Source organism: Bos grunniens, chromosome 1 (assembly GCF_055505025.1).
Source record: "Bos grunniens cultivar Pamir isolate PY7600 chromosome 1, Bosgru_T2T1.0, whole genome shotgun sequence".
Lineage (NCBI taxonomy): Eukaryota > Metazoa > Chordata > Mammalia > Artiodactyla > Bovidae > Bos > Bos grunniens.
In genome coordinates this window covers 146,716,834-146,735,581 of record NC_141165.1, presented here as the reverse complement: position 1 = coordinate 146,735,581, position 18,748 = coordinate 146,716,834, and the positions used below count along the sequence as shown (strand labels likewise).

Below are 18,748 nucleotides of genomic sequence, written 5' to 3'. Positions count from 1 at the left end.
CGCACAGAGTCAGACACGACTGAAGTGACTTAGCAGCAATGGTCTTATTTATTTATCTACGTACATTTAAATCTCTCAATCATTTGGACTTTACCCCCATGTACACTATCAGGATCAGATCCAATTTCCCTTAAATCGCTGCACAACTGTTATTACAATATTTATTAAGAATTCTCGATAGTTTGAGATGCTACCATTTTATATGTAGATAAACAGATGGATGGATGGATGCAGACATAGAAAAAGGTCGTTATAGATAGATAGAGCTCTTTTTGTTACTGCTGCTCAACTGTGTCCAATTCTGTTGGGACCCCATGGATTGCAGTCTGCCAAGCTTCCCTGTCCATGGGGTTTTTCCCAGCAAGAACACTGGCATGGGTTGCCATTTCCTCCTCCAGGGGATATTCCCAACCCAGAGATTGAACTGGCATCTCTTGCGTCTCCTGCATTGGCAGGCAGATTCTTTACCACCATGCCACCTGGGAAGCCCATCTTTATCCCTAACTTTTCTAAATCTATAAATGAACTTAGGCCACTTTCTAGACTTCATATTCTGTTCCATCCGTTTGTCAGCCTCTTCATGTACCGGTTCCACAGTGTTTTAATATAGAGGTGTCATCAAATTCTATAATATAAGGCTACCACCACCTCATTTCCACCCAAAGGCATGAGCATTTATTTATTTTTCATCATCTCATCTAATATTTATTTTATGTACATTTTATAATTAATGTAAAATATTGATACAAAAACACACATATATAATTTACAAATAAAAACTTAACGTTGGGACATATTCTCTTAAAAAAAAAAAAAGTAGAATACAGAATCAAAAAAAAAGATGGAGGATCACTGATCCAAACAGTGATTTTTGAACATCGCAGCATCCTCAGACAGCTTTTGGTGGAGGGTGGGGGAGCAGCACAACAGAGCTGAGATTCTTAGGATATATCTAATCCTGGCATTTGCCTGATGCTGAACTATGTGATAATACCCTTGGACTAAGATGATGAGTCACCTGGATTCTGAGGAAGTTTTTTCAGTGCTACTGAGCAGACCCCACAAGAAGATGTTATGGTTACTGAACAAGAATGCCTAGGGAAACCATCTTTGGTTTAGAGATAAAGATCACTTTATCAGGCCCTGTCCTCTCATCTCTCTTCAGAAACATTTGGGACCTCTCTGGTGGTCCAGTGGCTAAGACTCTGAGCTCTCAATGCAGGGGGCCCAGGTTCGATCCCTGGTTGAGGAACTAGATCCCACAGGCCACAGTAAGAGTTCTTGTGCTGCAACGAGAAGACCCTACATGCCCCAACTGTTTATCTGGCACAAATAAATAAATAAAAACATTAACAAATAAAATAACATTAAGTGCTTGTCTCTTTGGGGACACGAACTGCTATGATACCAACTGAGTGGCAAAGGGATAGGACCATGAGGGGAAAGTCTGGAATCCCTTGCTCCAGAGAATTCTTTTAAAACTCTCTAACATCCTATGTTGTGTTTTATCTAAGGAGGTACTGTTTGATTCATGAGTTTATAATCAATGCTTATCAATTCAAGAGAAGCTTATGTGTTATTATGATACAAGGAGGCATCAGGTAATCAGCACCTGTTTAAGGCAGACCTATCCCTATACTTCCCAGTAACTCTAGGGAGGTCACAGTTAATAAGGAAGGAGAGAGTTTGAGGAGCAATAAAATTATGCATTCATTTGCCAAGTGTTGTTCAGTTGCCAAGTCCTGTCTGACTCTGCGACCCCATGGACTGCAGCACTCCAGGCTTCCCTATCCTTCACCATCTCCTGGAGTTTGCACAAGTTCATGTCCATTGAGTCGGTGATGCCATCCAACCGTTTCATCTCTGGTTCCTCTGCCTTTTCTGAATGCACTCATTAAGGACTATGAATTTTATATGTCTCCTGGGATTTTTATTACTAAAAAAATTTGTAGTTTTATGAAGCTGAGGCAAATACACAAACTCCAGGTTACTTAATTTCTTTTAACCAGTTATTACTGTGTGCTAGCCACTATGCTGGGTTCCAGGGACACAAAGATGTGTTGTCTCTGCCCTCAGCAAACTCACAGTCCAGAGATGCAGGTGTAAAATGGTAAGAGTACAGCCCAACAAGTGCTGTAGAGAAGCAGCTACATGGCAAGAGCACCAGGATTATAATGAGCAGGAGACTCTGGCTCTGAAGAATGGATGGGCTGGAAAGGCTTAAAAGAAGAGGTCAGGGATTTTGGAGTTAGACCTTTAGAAGGCAATTGCGTTTGGCAACATGGAGAACATTTGGACAAGGACAACAATGGTAGCAAAGATGTGCCTTGGAAAGGAGGAACATTCAGTTCAGTTCAGTTCAGTAGCTCAGACATGTCCGACTCTTCATGACCCCATGAATTGCAGCACGCCAGGCCTCCCTGTCCATCATCAACTCCCGGAGTTCACCCAAACTCATGTCCATCGAGTCAGTGATGCCTTCCAGCCATCTCATCCTCTGTGGTCCCCTTCTCCTCCTGCCCCCAATCCCTCCCAGCATCAGAGTCTTTTCCAATGAGTCAACTCTTTGCATGAGATGGTCAAAGTACTGGAGTTTCAGCTTTAGCATCAGTCCTTCCAAAGAACACCCAGGGTTGATCTCCTTTAGAATAGACTGGTTGGATCTCCTTGCAGTCCAAGGGACTCTCAAGAGTCTTCTCCAACACCACAGTTCAAAAGCATCAATTCTTTGGCACCCAGACTTCTTCACAGTCCAACTCTCACATCCATACATGACCACTGGAAAAACCATAGCCTTGACTAGACGGACCTTTGTTGGCAAAGTAATATCTCTGCTTTTGAATATGCTATCTAGGTTGATCATAACTTTCCTTCCAAGGAGTAACCGTCTTTTAATTTCATGGCTGCAATCACCATCTGCAGTGATTTTGGAGCCCCCCAAAATAAAGTCTGACACTGTTTCCACTGTTTCCCCATCTAAGTCTCACAACATTGTATCTAGGTAAAATGGCACAGAGGTTCACTCCCTTACACACACTTACAGGTACAGCTGGGACACAAACACAAAAGAACCTGACTTCTTCTGGCACCAAAAGCATTATATGGGGTCAAAGTACAAAGATCCCACAACCCCAATCAGTTTACATAAAACTTTTATCATATTTTTATGGAATAGCTCACTGTGCTTAGATTATTGGATTAAATAATAGAATAATTCAGTTCAGTTCAGTTCATTTGCTCAGTCGTGTCGGACTCTTTGCAACCCCATGGACTACAGCATGCCAGGCCTCCCTGTCCATCACCAACTCCCAGAGTTTATCCAAACTCATGTCCATTGAGTCGGTAATGCCATCCAACCATTTCATCCTCTGTCGTCCCCTACTCCTCCCACCTTCAATCTTTCCCAGCATCAGAGTCTTTACCAGTGACCAGTAATTACATTATTGGATTAAACAGATCAGTGTTTATTTACACCTGAGTCACCGTTTATTTCATGGTGTGCATTCTACTTCTGATTAAAATCCATTTCTATTTTAAAATGCCTCTAGAGCGTTTTTTTTTAAACATAAACACAATTCTCTCTTTTCAAATTTAGCACTTTTCCAGTAGTTCAACGTTCCAATTTTATTTGTGGTCATTACTTCTTTGGTCTCTTTTAAAAATAGCAGCAGCTCACACTTGTCTGTAAATCTTAGCTGGAGCTGGTGTCTCCACCCTGTCTGGGTGTCAGCCCTTACTCTCTTCTTCTATGGATTTTTTCATTGGGTCTCCTTGGAATTCCTCTCTTTCTAGTTTTGATCACTTGTTTGGGAGTTTATTTCCCTCTGTTGTGTTATATCACTTGGTTTCACTACTTATATTTTAGTGATTTTAACTAGAAGATCGTCCCTACTGCATCTTGGCATAAGGTGTTGTTTTTTTTTTTGGTTACAAAAAAGTATTTTTCTGTATGTTTTTTAAAAATTAATTTATATTGGAGTATAGTTGCTTTACAATGGTGCTATGTTAGTTTCTGCTATACAGCAAAATTAATCAGCCCCACAATACATATTCCCCCTCCCTTTTGGACTTCCTATGCGTTCAGGTCACCACCGACCATTGAAGAGAGTTCCCTGTGGTATACAGTAGATTCTCATCAGTTCTACTATTGAACTATTTCACAGTACAGTTTCGATAGTGTATATGTGTCAATACTAATCTTCCAATTCTTCCCACATGCTCACCAACCGGCCCTCTCTTCTCTGGCCAGCAATTGAGTGAAAGTTGCTCAGTAGTGTCTGACTCTTTCATCCCCATGGACTGTATAGTCCATGGAATTCTCCAGGCCAGAATACTGGAGTGGGTAGCCTTTCCCTTCTCCAGGGGATCTTCCCAACCCAGGCATCAAACTCAGGTCTCCCACTTTGCAGACGGATTGTTTACCAGCTGGATCACAAGGGAAGCCCAAGAATACTGGAGTGGGTAGCCTATCCCTTCTCCAGCAGATCTTCCCAAGCCAGGAATCAAACTGAGGTCTCCTGCATTGCAGGTGGATTCTTAACCAACTGAGCTATTGGGTTTTTAAAAGGTCTCTTCAATATGTTATCACGATTCCCATTTGGTGACCTAGCTTTGGGTTGTGGTTTCGTGCTATGTCACTTCAGTCATGTCCAACTCTTCATGACCGCATGGACTGTAGCCTGTCAGACTCCTCTGTTCATGGGACTCTCCAGACAAGAATACTGGAGTGGGTTGCCGTGCCCTCCTCCAGGGGATTGTCTCAACCCAGGGATTGAACCTGGGTCTCCTGCACTGCAGCAGGAGAGTTCTTTACCACTGGTGCCACCTTGGAAGCCCGGGTTGTGGCTTTAGTTACTAGTAAAAATAGAATTTTCTAGGAAAGCACAGAATACTATACATAATATGATATGGTTTGTTGGAACATGCAGAACATTAAGCATAGTAAAATTTGATTTTTATTTTTAAAGAAATGCTACAAGTACGCTCATATATGCTGGAACTACATTTCCCCTCATAGTCTTTCTGGAATCACTTGCAACAAACTTATGAGTGGGCTACATAGCTGATGAGGAAGTAGAGAAAAGAGAACTCTTGCACACTGTTGTTAAGAATGGACATTGGTACAGTCACTGTGAAAAACAGCACGGAGGTTCCTTAAAAAACTAAATACAGAGCTATCCTGTAACCCAACAATTCCACTTCAGGGTACGTATCTGAAGAAACAAAAACATGAATTAGAAAAGATACATGTACACCAATGTTCACAGCAGCACTATGTACAACAGCCAAGATACAGAAGCAACCCACATGCCTATTAACAGATGAATGGATAAAGACGTGGAATGTGTACACACATGATGGAATACTACTCAGCCATAAAAAGAGAAGGAAATGTCATCATTTGCAACTACGGGGTGGACTTGGAGGGTATTATGATTAGTGAAATAAACAGAGAAAGACAATTACTGTAGGATATCACATATACGCTATCTAAAAAAATAAAGCAAACTCATTTGTATAACAAAAAACAGACAATCTCACAGGTATAGACTACAAACACCAGAGGAGAGAGGTGGTTACTAAAGGAGGGAGTGACAGAAAGGGACAGATGGAGTAGGAGATTAAGAGGTACGAAGTCCTGAGTGTAAAATAAACAAGCCACAAGGGTATATTGCACAGCACAGGGAATACAGCCAATAGGGTATAATAACTATAAATGGTGTGTAACTTCTAAAAATTGTGACTGTTGTACACCTGAAACTTATATAATATTGTACATCAACTACACCTCAACTAAAATATCAAATAAAGAAAGTGGGAATGGAATAGAAGTCAGAAGGACTGGAAAATACACTTATTTGTCATTTGACAACTTTTCTGTGATATTTGAATTCATCACATACATAAATTTTGTCAAACATGTAAGTAGGTGCATTTAACAGTGCTCTACTTTCAGCTCTGGTTATGTATATCATAAAGCAGAGAGCGAGTTTTTACAGTGTGAGGAAAGCTAAAACTGAAGACAGCCAAGGACTATTTTGACAAGATGTAAGCCAGCAAGCTGGAAACACTTTGCATAAAGGAGAGAGACCAGCTAGGCTTCTTCACTCTGTATAAATACAAAGACAAATTGGTCCCAAACCGTCCCTGTAAGATATTTTAAAAACTAAAACAAAACAGATTTTCCAAAGAAACAAAATCCTGATGCCAAAGACATATGAGAGTCAGAGAAAGAAGACTGTTCAGTTAAGGACTAAAACTCATGTCTATTATACTCACGAGGATTCTTGCTCAGGACGTTTTGAGTCCAGACAGTGGACAGCTAAGAGAGTAGCTATTTCTTTAATCATGGAATCGTTCAAGAGCATTTTATTTACTCCCGTATAGTCCACTCTTGCATGTTTCCCCACTTCCAGTTTCTTGAAGGAAATATTTGACATTTTTCTCCACAAAGTTTCTTTCCCATTGGGCTATTAATAATGTTAACAAAAGTAGAAGGAGAACCTCTGAAGATTTAGAGAAAGCAGCTGGACAGGCATAAATGACCCTTGTTTACTTAAAGTGAAGTGTTTATCTCTATTCAGCAGTTTTAAGGAATTTCCAGGAGTTAAAGTATGCTTTAAATCAGGACTCTTCAAATTCTATCCCTTAGAACATTATAGAGTCTGCAGGAGCTGTTCAATACTGTTTCCTAAAAATGTTATTTAAATCATTATTTTTTAATTGACACATGGTTGACTTATAATGTTGTGTTAGTTTCAGGTATATAACAAAGTGAACGTATCTACATCTATTCTTTTTCAGATTCTTTTCCATTATAGTTTATTACAAGATACTGAATATAGTTCCCTGTGTTATATGGTGGGTCCTTGTTTATTTTATATATGGTAGTGTGTATCTATTAATTCCAAACTCCTAATTTATCCCTCCCCATCCTTCCTTTTTAGTAACAATGTTTGTTTTCTATGTCTGTGAGTCTATTTCTGTTTTGTAAATTTAGGATTCCACATACAACTGATACTATATTTATCTTTCTCTATCTGACTTCATTTAGTATAATAATCCCTAGGTCCATTCATGTTGCTGCAAATGTCATTATTTCATTCTTTTTACGGATCAGTAATATTTCATTGTATGTATGTACCATCTCATCTTTGTCCGTTTGTCTGTCAATGGACGCTTTGGTTGCTTCCATGTCTTGGCCCTTGTAAACAATGCTGCAGTGAACAAACGGGGCACATGTTTCTTTTCAAATTAGAGTTTGTCTTTTCCTGATCTATGCCCAATAGTGGGATTGCTGGTAGTTCTATATTTTTTTAAGGAACCTCCGTCCTGTTCTCCACAGTGACTCCACCAAATTATATTCCCACCAGCAATGGAGGAGGGTTCCACTTCAGGGAGTAGCTCTTGACCTACTTCATAGGTTCAGGATACTGTTTTGCTTCTCTGCTCATAAAACACAGGAAAATTCAAACTGCAGAACATTTCCGATCTACTTACCGGTTTGAAGATTCTGAGTAGGGTTTTGTGGTTCGGTCAGCAGTCATTCATTTGAACACACACATCCTCCCTCTCTCTCTCTCTCCGTCTTCCTCTCTCTCTCTGTCTCCCTCTCTGTCTCTCATGCACATACTCACACTCTTAGTAATACAGAAAGCCACTCTTCTTCCCATCACATCTAATCAAATCACCCTTCTAAGGGTGGTAACTTGGGGAAACTCTAAAAATACTTAAAAAAAATCCTCTTGGGAGACAAACTCAGGCAGTGGAAAAGAGAACAACATTGAAAGAAGAGACATATTACTGGTAACCCAAGGAGCTATGTTTTATGTTTATACATTAGAAACTGAACATAAAGTTGGAAACACCTGCAATATACATGATTTTTTTTAAATCCCTTAAAAACCAAAGAGCAGTTTTCTTCAAATCCCTGATTCAATTGAATAAACTACATTTCAAATAATCAAACCATTTTCTGTGGGTACCTGTACATAGTTGATGATATATGATTGTGTTTGTATATATTTCAGTAAACGATGTAAAAGACATACTTGGGGCCTTCGCTGATGGTTCAGTGATGAATTCACCTGCCAAGGCAGGAGACATGGGTTCGATCCCTCATCAGAGATGATGCCGTATGTGGCAGGGCAACTAAGTCTCTGTGCCACAAGTACTGACGCTGTGCTCTAGAGCCGGGAGGCACAAGTACAGAAGCCCACTCACCCTAGAGCCCGTGCTCTGCAACAAGAAAACTCTCATAGCCATGGCAATGAGAAGTTTTACGCACCGCAACTCGAGAAAAGTCCAAGCAGCAACAAAGACTCAGCACAACCAATTATATAAATAAATACTTTTTTAAAAAGACATACTTAGCAAGTAATTGTCGACCACTCCAACTGCATCCAACTGTCTCCCCACTTCAACTCCCCACCTACCCTATTCTACCCGTTCTTCACCCTCCACCCACTGTGTTCTCTTTCTGAAATGCAAATCAGACTGACATTCAGTGTTCAAAAGCCTTCGCTGGCTTCTCCTTGCTATAAATTCAAATCCTAAATATGTGCATCCACCTCCACCTGCTGCCTCGCACCTCGCTGCTGTGCACACTCTGTCCCTACGGAACTTCTTTTATTCTTTCACCCTCTTTCTTCTCACTCTGCCCCAAGGACAGCTGTGCATTCCGTTGGCTTTATTGGTCTCTTCCATCTTCTTTACCCAGTATGCCCCTTCATAGATATAGAGATGAATGTGTGTATGTTTTGTAATAAAACTTTAAAAAGTATTCCATTTTTTTTACATTTTAAAGTTTTTATCTAGCTATTTTATTCTATTTTTCAGCCATGATGTGCAGCTTGGGGCATCTTAATTCCCTGACCAAGGATCAAAGCTTTGCCCCCTGCAATGACAGCACAGAGTCTTATCCACTGAACCACCAGGGAAGTCCTTAAAATAAATTCTTAAAATAATGAAAGTAAATGAAACTTACTGGTTCATTCAAAGCTGTTTAAACTAGTACAATGCTTATGAAACAGCGTAGTTTTTGTCTATGACTCTCAAAAATGTCAGAAATCCATTATGAGGGATAATACGAATGCTTAACTTTAGTTCAGTTCAGTTGCTCAGTCATGTCCGACTCTTTGCAACCCCATGAACCACAGCATGCCAAGCCTCTCTGTCCAACACCAACTCCCAGAGTTCACCCAAACCCATGTCCATCAAGTCAGTGATGCCATCCAACCATCTCATCCTCTGTTGTCCCCTTCTCCTCCTGCCCTCAATCCCTCCCAGCATCAGAGGCTTTTCAAATGAGTCAGCTCTTCACATCAGGTGGCCAAAGGATTGGAGTTCAGCTTCAACATCAGTTCTTCCTATGAACATCCAGGACTGATCTCCTTTAGGATGGACTGGTTGGATCTCCTTGCACTCCAAGGGACTCTCAAGAGTCTTCTCCAACACCACAGTTCAAAAGCATCAATTCTTCTGCACTCAGCTTTCTTCACAGTCCAACTCTCACATCCATACATGACCAATGGAAAAACCATAGTCTTGACTAGACAGATCTTTGTGGACAAAGTAATGTCTCTGCTTTTTAATTTGCTATCTAGATTGGTCATAAATTTCCTTCCAAGGAGTAAGCAGCCAGATTCATGGCTGCAGTCACCATCTGCAGTGATTTTGGAGCCCAGAAAAATAAAGTCAGCCACTGTTTCCACTGTTTCCCCATCTATTTGCCACGAAGTGATGGGACTGGATGCCATGATCTTCGTTTTCTAAATGCTGAGCTTTAAGCCAACTTTTTCACTCTCCTCTTTCACTTTCATCAAGAGGCTCTTTCTGCCATAAGGGTGGTGTCATCTGCATATCTGAGGTTATTGATAGATTTCTCCCAGCAATCTTGATTCCAGCTTGTGCTTCCTCCAGCCCAGCATTTCTCATGATGTACTCTGCATATAAGTTAAATAAGCAGGGTGACAATATACAACCTTGATGTACTCCTTTTCCTCTTTGGAACCAGTATGTTGTTCCATGTCCAGTTCTAACTGTTGCTTCCTGACCTGCATACAGGTTTCTCAAGAGGCAGGTCAGGTGGTCTGCTTAACTTAATGGCTCCCCAAATTTAACAATAATAACAGTACCTGTTTTTTAAATGCATTACACGGGTGGACACGTTTCTTTCTCCCTCATCCTCTATGAGGTTATTGGTACTGTTATTGGAATTATCACTATTACAGCTGACGCATAAAAGTCAAATCAACTTGTACAAGGTCAAAGAGCTAGTAAATGAACAGAGTTCAGCATTAGAGTACACACTGTTTACCAGTACACTATGCTGTCTGAAATACAACCCCAAAAATGCAAATATATAAGCAGCAATATAATTTAAAGGGGATTTCCTGATAGCTCAGTTGGTAAAGAATCTGCCTGCAATGCAGGAGACCCCAGTTCAATTTCTAGGTTGGGAAGATTCCCTGGAGAAGGGATAGACTACCCATTCCAGTATTCTTGGAGTTCCCTTGTGGCTAAGCTGGTAAAGAATCTGTCTGCAATGTAGGATGCCTGGGTTAGATCCCTGCGTTGGGAAGATCCCCTGGAGAGGGGAAAGGGTACCCACTCCAGTATTCTGCCCTGGAGAATTCCATGAACTGTATAGTCCATGGGGTTGCAAAGAGTCGCAAAGAGTACATGCTCTTTACCAGTACACTATGCCATCTGAAATACAACCCCCAAAATGGAAATATATAAGCAGCAATATAATTGAAAAGGAAGAGTTATGGTTGCTCCATAGGTTCTAGAATGTTCTTGGCCACAGCACTGATTTCACAATCCTGATTTTGGTTGGTGTGGTAGACAGAATAATGGTCCCCCAAAAGGCGTCCACAGCCTAACTCCAGGAACCTATAAATATGTTACTTTACATGGTAAATAGGAAATAAGGTTGTAGATGGAATTAAAGTCACTAACTAGCTGCCCTTGAGATGAGTAGATTATTCTAGATTTCCCAGGAGGGCCTGATGCAATTTTAAGGGTCCTTTTAAGTGGAAGGGGCTTCCCAGGTGGCACAGTGGTAACGAAACTGCCTGCCAATGCGGGAGATGCAAGAGACTTGGGTTCGATCCCTGGGTTGGGAAGATCCTCTGGAGTAGGAAATGGCAACCTGTTTCAGCATTCTTGCCTGGAAAAGTCCATGGACAGAGGAGCCTGGTGGGCTACAGTCCAGGAGGCCACAAACTTAGTGATTGAGAATGCACACACATAAATGGAAGGAGGAGGAAGAAGACAGAGAACCAGAGATACGGCAGCCTGGCATTGCTGGTTTGCATCTGGAGGAATGGGGCCATGGCTTGCCTCTAGAAGCTAGAAAAGACACAGAAACAGGTTCTCTCTAGAAACTCTCGAAGGAACACTGCCTCTCCGTACCTTGATTTTAGCCCAGGGAGACTTATTTCATACTTCTGACCTCTAGAACTTTAAGATAAAAGGTTTATGTTGTATTAAATGTATGATAATTTATTACTGTGGCAATAAGAGAGTCCTGACCTCAGTAACAACTTCCAAGAAAGTAGTGCCCAGTTTTAAATTTTCTCTTTTTGCCAGAGAAAGCACTTCACCCAAATTCTGATTCCTCTTTTCCACCCACCCCCTCATCTTCTTCAAAACATCAGTCTGGCAATACAGGTACTCTGGAGTATTGGCTCAGCGGTGCTGTCACTACATTGCTATGAGATGTAAAGAAATGTTATTTTAAACAATGGCTTTTACAGATTTCTACTGGTGTGACTTAAACACAGCATCTCTTGCCTCTGTGGTCTAATACATCTTTTCTACCAAAGAGATCCACTGGAGGAAGCTGGTGTGATAGAAACCATGGGCAGAGCAAATGTATGTACATTCATATGGGCTCCTCCCCTTGAGCTGTTCCTGAAAGGGAAAGTGAAGGTCACTCAGTTGTGTGCAACTCTTTGCCACCCCGTGGACCTCTCCAGGCTATAATACTGGAGTGGGTAGCCTTCCCCTTCTCCAGGGGATCTTCCCGACCCAGGGATCGAACCCAGGTCTCCCGTACTGCAGGCAGATTCTTTACCAGCTGAGCCACAAGGGAACCCCAAGAATCCTGGAGTGGGTAGCTTATCCCTTCTCCAGTGGATCTTCCGGACCGAGGAACTGAACTGGGGTCTCCTGCATTGCAGGCGGATTCTTTACCAACTGAGCTATGAGGGAAGCCCTGGGGAGGGATAAATGAGTGTCCTCCGCCATAGGGAACTCAATGTTCTCTTTATGCTGACATTTTTGCTTTTGACTTCTCCCTTTCTAATGTCATGTTTGTTACAGTACTGAAATGGTTATCAGGTCTACCAGCAAGCCCAATATGGCCTTTGCATTCATCTTGACTATGCCAAGATGGAACAAGTTCTCCTCGGCAAACTGATTATGATGTTTTGTTCTTAGCAATGTTGACAGAGGGCAGAATTTTCCTGGCACTGGTTTCCTGGAGTGCTGTTTTGGGTCAGTTCCATCATAAAAACAGAATCTTATAATTTTGCAGAAGATACAAACCTCTCTCTCCCTCCACTGTCCTTATCAGTTGGTAAGAGATTAGAGACTCAGACCAAGTTGCCTGGCTTGGGTTCCAGTCTAGATCTGGGGACCAGCTGCTACTAGCTGTGTAGAGTCAAGAACAGCACACTGCTCTCATTCAAATTCAACTCCTTGTCTTAAATGTCACCTCAGAGAACTCTGACATCTCACCTCCTTGGAATAAATTAGAGCTTAATGATTTATAATGCAATCATTAATTCTATCCATATATTTCTTCCACTTACCCCACATCCCTTCCCATTTAATTGATGTATATTTATACATACCATTAACCAAGCACTTTGCTCAGCACTGGACATATAGTGGTGATCAAACATCAAGACATGTCTTCCCTCATGGAGCTTTCATTTTAGTGGGAAAGAAAAATATAATTCAACTAAACGTGCAAATAAATGTCCATTTATCAACAGGTATGCTGAAATCAGAATTTAAATAACAGCAATGACAACAAAAAGCAATTCTCCTGACTACCAAAAAAGAAACAAAGAATATTGACAGATAGATGTAAAATGAAAGAATGGGAATGAGCATGATATTATACAGAATAGGATTGAGATAAAAGAGTGGCACAGTCATATATGGGATGAATATTAAGAAGTTGAATATATAAATACAGCATAAGGAATCTACTATCTTTTCTTGAATGAAGGGGCAAAAAAGGGCCAAGTACTTGAAAAAATGAAAGGAGTGATGGCCAGTTATCTATGAACAAATTCTCTGATATTCTCAGAACAAATCTCAGTTCCACCTCTTTCCAGCCTAAGTAAGTGAGCTTAGACAAGTAACTTAGCTTTTCTGAGCCTTAGGGACCCTTTCTATAAGTTGAAGATATGTTCTATCTCACGCATTTGTTGAGAACTTAAAAAGAGAGAATATACAAGGAAGTCCTAGGAACAGTGTGATACTGTTCCTTCAGTACAGATCTAGCCTTCCGTACAGTTTTGGGGGCCTTCCCTGGTGGCTCAGGGGTAAAGAAGCTGCCTGCCACTTCAGGAGTCATGGGTTCTATCCCTGGGTCAAGAAGATCCCCTGGAGAAGGAAATGGCAATCAGCTCCAGTATCCTTGCCTGGGAAATCCCATGGACAGAGGAGCCTGGTGGACCACAGTCCATGGGGTGGAAAAGAGCTGGACAAAACTTATCGACTGAACAGCAACAATATTTTTTGACTCTGGACATGAAACCTGAGTGGATAAATCACAAATAGAATAGTGGAGTGAAACTTAGTCTCAAAGAACAAAAAAGTAGCGACTGAACAACAACAATAGCTTTTGAATCTGGACGTGACACCTGAGTCAATAAATCACAAATAGGATAGTGGAGTGAAACTTAGTCTCAACGAGCATTCTTATTTTTTTCAACACCCTAAAAGCAATGAATGTACACAGTGCCAGACCTCGGTGTCTAATGTTTTCTCCAATCCAGGAACCAGGGATCCCTGGAGCAATGGCTAATTCTGGAACTGAAGCAGAAAATATACAGGATCACCTGGAGCATTCCGTGGTACTAGAAAGTAAGAAAGTGCTAAAAACAAACAAAAACACATACATACACAGTGATGAGGGGATGTCAAAGGGATATAGGAACCAATTTAAAGAACTCTCAATGGCCAAAGTTGGACAGTTTAGATTGTAAAAAAATAAATAAATAAAATACTACTGGACTATACCAGGTTCGATGCATGAGACAGGGTGTTTGGGGCTGGTGCACTGGGATGACTCAGAGGGATGGGATGGGGAGACAGTGGAAGGGGGGTTCAGGATGGGGAATACATGTATATCCATGGCTGATTCATGACCATGTATGGCAAAACCACTACAATATTGTAAAGTAATTAGCCTCCAATTAAAATAAATAAATTAAAAAAAATTACTGGACTATAATCCAAAGTGCAAAATAAATATTGATAAGCCTATACTGATGTAAAAATGAATGGATGAATGAATGGAGGAAGGGGGAGAGACACATCTCTCAAGCAGAATTCCAAATAATTTATGGAGCTACTCTACTCTCAAGGAGGTAGAATATAACTCTTCTTCCTTAGGTGTGGGGTGCACATAATGACTTCCTTACAAAAAATACAGTAAGGAAGTGGGGGGAGGGGAAGTTAACCGATATCATGTATTACATCAGCCAGGTGATAAAGGGTAACTCCAACAGTGATAAGTCATGTTCACAGGATGTACTCTTGATATGATGTGATGCAAATCATACTTTATCTTGGATATCTTCCTCCCACAACCCATAAATCCAGTTTAGTCATAAGAAAAGTATCAGAGAAACACCAGTTGAGGGACATCCTACAGAATATTTCGCCAATACTCCTAAACGTGTTAAGGTAACAAAAAAACACAAGGGAAGTCTGAGAAACTGCCACAGCTAAGAGGAGCCTAAGAACAGGACCACTAACTGTACTGTGGTGTCCTCAATGGGCTCCTGTGACAGAAAGGGACACTAGGGAAGAATGAAGAAAGTCTGAATAAAGTGTGGACTTCGTTTCGTAATAACGTATCAATACTGATTCTGTAACTGTGTGACTGATTCTGTAACACTAATCTAAAATATTAATAACAGGGGGAAGTGGGTGCCATATCTAGGGGAATTCCCTATACCACCTTTGCAATTTTTCTTTAAGTCTAAACTATTGTAAAATTTTAAAACAAAAGAAAACATTCTTGCAATACCAGGCCTTTGACATCCCAGGAACAATACAAAAAAGATCCCTGCACACTTTCAGATTAATCCCCATAGGAGTCAGGATTAGACAGGCCAATGTGTTAGCTTTACTCAAAGCTTGTAAAAGAGCTTATTTTGCTTATTCATCTAAGCCTGTGTTTGCCTCTGGGTTATTTCTTGACTCCAATTTCAAATTTAGGGTGTACTGTTTCTATTTTGATTACTGTATAGGAATACCAGAGTAAAACCATTTTCTCTGTTTTTAATTACTGATCATTCTAAAGTCAATCCTTTGACTTGAAATTTAAGATTGTCAGTGAAATATATAATTATCCTAGTGGTTTTGTTACAATTCCTCCAGCCTATCTCTTTGTTGCTTTTTGGCATTAGTGATTTTTCTCTCTGTGTGCTCAACATGACACCAATTGATATTTCAAAATCGCATAATGGTTTTATTGTGAAGCCTTGACTTTCTGATTTGATTTTCTATATATAAGTCAGGCACGTCCCTTCACTGAGACAACTTGCACCTTCTTCCCCAATAAGGGACAAAAACTCACATCAGGTTGAGCTGAGCAACTCAGGCAATGAGGGTGTGAGATTAAAGTCATTATATTATGTTATTAAACACTCATCCTGCAGGTTATTTTAAGTATTCTATTACCAGAACTTGAATAGCAACAATAATAATCCATCCCATTAAAAATAAATAAAAGGACACGAAAAAGAAAAGCCAAAAAAGGAAAAACCAAAGAAAACGGAAAACTTCGTTGCCTAAGTGCTTAAGATCTTTGCAATTTCCTCCATTTTTCTAAAAAGTTAACGGGAGGAAAACAAAATAATAGGAGATATTAACAGGATTTTAAATCTTATGAGCCCAGGATCCATAACAATCCTGTTTAGAACCATCCTGTGAAATTGGCTTTGGGACGTCCCCCCGCCACTCGATCATCCAGCTTCTCTAACTTTCTAACAACCATCCCGTTGGAAGTCCCCTGAGGACACAACAGCTGACTGGGGCGCTCAGACCAGACTTCTCTAACCGAATGTAGATGTGCAGGTGGAGAGGATAAAAGTAATTCTAGTTCAGCAGCCAGGAATTTCTCCCCACCCCGCGCCCCCACAGTGCACTGCATATTACCGCCAAAAATGGGACCTTCAGACGCCAAGAAAACTCTAACACTGCCCCCAGCTCTGGTACTTAGAGTGTGGCCGGCCCCTGCCTCCGAGTGATGATGCCATCTTGGGATCTTAGCATCTCCTAAGGAGTTAGTGAGTTCTGCATTCTGGTCACGTCCCTGTGTCTAAAAACTTAACCCAACTTTTCCAGAATATGAGAACCTGCTGGTCTGGACCCTTAATTTTTTCTAACTAGTTCAAATCAGATATTATTTAGAATAAACCGAAAACCTCCGAACTCCCCCCTACCCCCGCCCCAACAGGCATCCAAAATTGTGGGCTCCCTGGGTATGAAATCAGATGCCCGGGGGAGGACCTTTCTGTTCGAGGTCCCGGGGACAGTCCTCCGCCAGGACCAGGTCTAGGGGCTGAAGATTGGGGGAAGCTGGTCTCAGCAGGACTGGGTGGGAGGGTAGAGGTACCCCAGCAACTTACAGTCCAGGGCGACCACCAGGTAGCGCAGCAGGAGAAGCAGGAGGTGGTGGCGGCTCCTCCTTGCCATCTTCGTGGGGGTCGGGAGCTGGCGGCTCCTCGGAAGCTGAGGGTCCCGGCGGCGGGAGCGCGGGAGGCCGGCCGCGGGGTGGTGGTGGCGGTCACCGGACTCCTCAGGGCGGGAGGGGAGAGCGGCGCGCAGCGGAGCGGAGGGGTGGACCCTGATGGGATGTCAGTTTCCCCCTTCCAGGGGCGCCCGCTCCGCGCGCAGCCCAGAGGCGGCTCTGGTGTAGCCCGGGGCCTGCGGGGGTCTGGGCAGTTCTATTTTGGAGGGGGCGTGGGGGGAGGCAGGGAGGCGGAGGCAGCCGGACGAGATGCCTGCTGGCTCCTAATGAGGGGGCCGGAGGAGGCAGGCGAGGAGCGGAAGGCAAGCCCTGGCGGGGCGTCCCCCGCCCCCGTGCCACCGGGATTGATCGGCTTTGTGTCGGGTCCCGGCGCGGGGCTGCCAGCTGTCCCCGGGGCGCGGAGCCCGGGCGCGGGAGGCGCTGGCCGCTGGCGCGGGGGTGGGGCGCGGCGGAGGTTGCGGGGGGAGGTGCTCCGCCCGCCGCGCTCAGACTCCTCGCTCACCCTCCTTGGCACCAAACTTCTTTGGAGGGGGTGCGGTTTCAGCCTAGGGGTGGGGATTTGGGGGAAATTTCTGGCCAACCCTCGAAGCTGAGCGGGGAGGTGCTCCGGCTATATGGGGTTCGCCGGCTCCGCCTTGGAGGCGAAGGCGGGGGCGATGCGGGGAGGGGAGGGGCGGAGCGGGGGGGGGGGGGCGAAAAAAAAATCAATCAAGAAGAGCTGGCAGGCAGGACTGAGATTTTAGTAATCGTCTTGGCCGCGTCTCAGTGGAAGCTTTGTGCTTCTTGGAGGCTGAGGGTGTGTTTTGTGTTCTTTGCCTTTGCCGTGTCAGAGTTAGAAGTTCATCTAACGGTGTGAAATATTTATCATGTTTCTTTGCAGTTATATAATTGCCGCCTGTGGAGTTTTCCACATGTTAAAACTCTACAGCTGCCCTTTGTCAGGTTTATTTTTGGTCTACAGTGCTTTTTAAAAGGGAAACCCATTATGCATGCTCCGTTGCGTGTTTTTAAATTGACCTGCACTTGTAGTGTTCAGGGTACAAGGGCTAAACAGGCAATTTTTCTATTTCCTCTCAGGGACCAGAAATGTCTGATGCGTTCAACAATACTGACAGGTCAGTATTCCCAAGAGAAGAAATTGTTACACGTGTGGGTTTTTGTTTTTGTTTTTGTTTTTTTAACGTAGAATAACGAATCAAGTTCTGTATAGAAGACAGTTGATTTAGTGGTGTGCACACGAAGAATCGAGTTAGCTCAGGGACAAAGGCAACCAGAGTTGAGATATGCAGAGCTGTGAGGAATGAGGCGTCTCTGCTGTTTCCTCGGTGACGGTGATGGAAGCTTAATGCCCATGGCGGGAGAGGGGCAGAGGACCCAGAAAGGAAAGTCAAAGTGGCAAAAATGTGAGAGCCATACTCCAGTCAAGCAAAGAGAAAGGACACAGCAACAGGCTCATGCACGTTTTTCTGGGCAGTAACAAAAAAGATGAGATGTTTTACAAGAAAAGTTGTTGGCACCCTCTTTTCTCATTCTTGCCACAACTGTCTCTTTTGCCCCTCCCTAAAGATACACACACACAAAAAGGAATCCTTTTTTTAAAAGAAACGCTGTCACCTCCTATGTGAATAATTGATTCACTACGTTATCTGTCATCCAGTCAAATAAAAGTCACTCACTTGTGTCCGACTCTCTGTCACCCTGTGTACTGTATGGTGGCAGGATCCTCTGTCCAAGAGATTC

The 18,748-nt window shown here is 42.6% G+C and overlaps 1 protein-coding gene and 1 long non-coding RNA gene across 2 annotated transcripts in view; both read right to left on the bottom strand.

Annotated features, from left to right (window-relative positions):
* The window catches only part of JAM2 (junctional adhesion molecule 2), a 73,277-nt gene extending 55,776 nt beyond the window's left edge, over positions 1-17,501 (bottom strand). Inside the window, 1 exon segment of the mRNA XM_086412546.1 lies at positions 16,887-17,501. Within this exon segment, the coding sequence (XP_086268672.1) occupies positions 16,887-16,953 (67 nt within the window). The 5' untranslated portion in view covers positions 16,954-17,501.
* LOC147380267 (uncharacterized) lies at positions 7,801-14,120 on the bottom strand. The gene is made up of 3 exons (XR_015167772.1): positions 13,993-14,120; positions 12,864-12,938; positions 7,801-9,944 (listed from the first exon to the last, which is right to left on the bottom strand). It is a non-coding gene; the product is annotated as an uncharacterized LOC147380267 (long non-coding RNA).
* Positions 17,502-18,748: the final 1,247 nt, after the last annotated feature.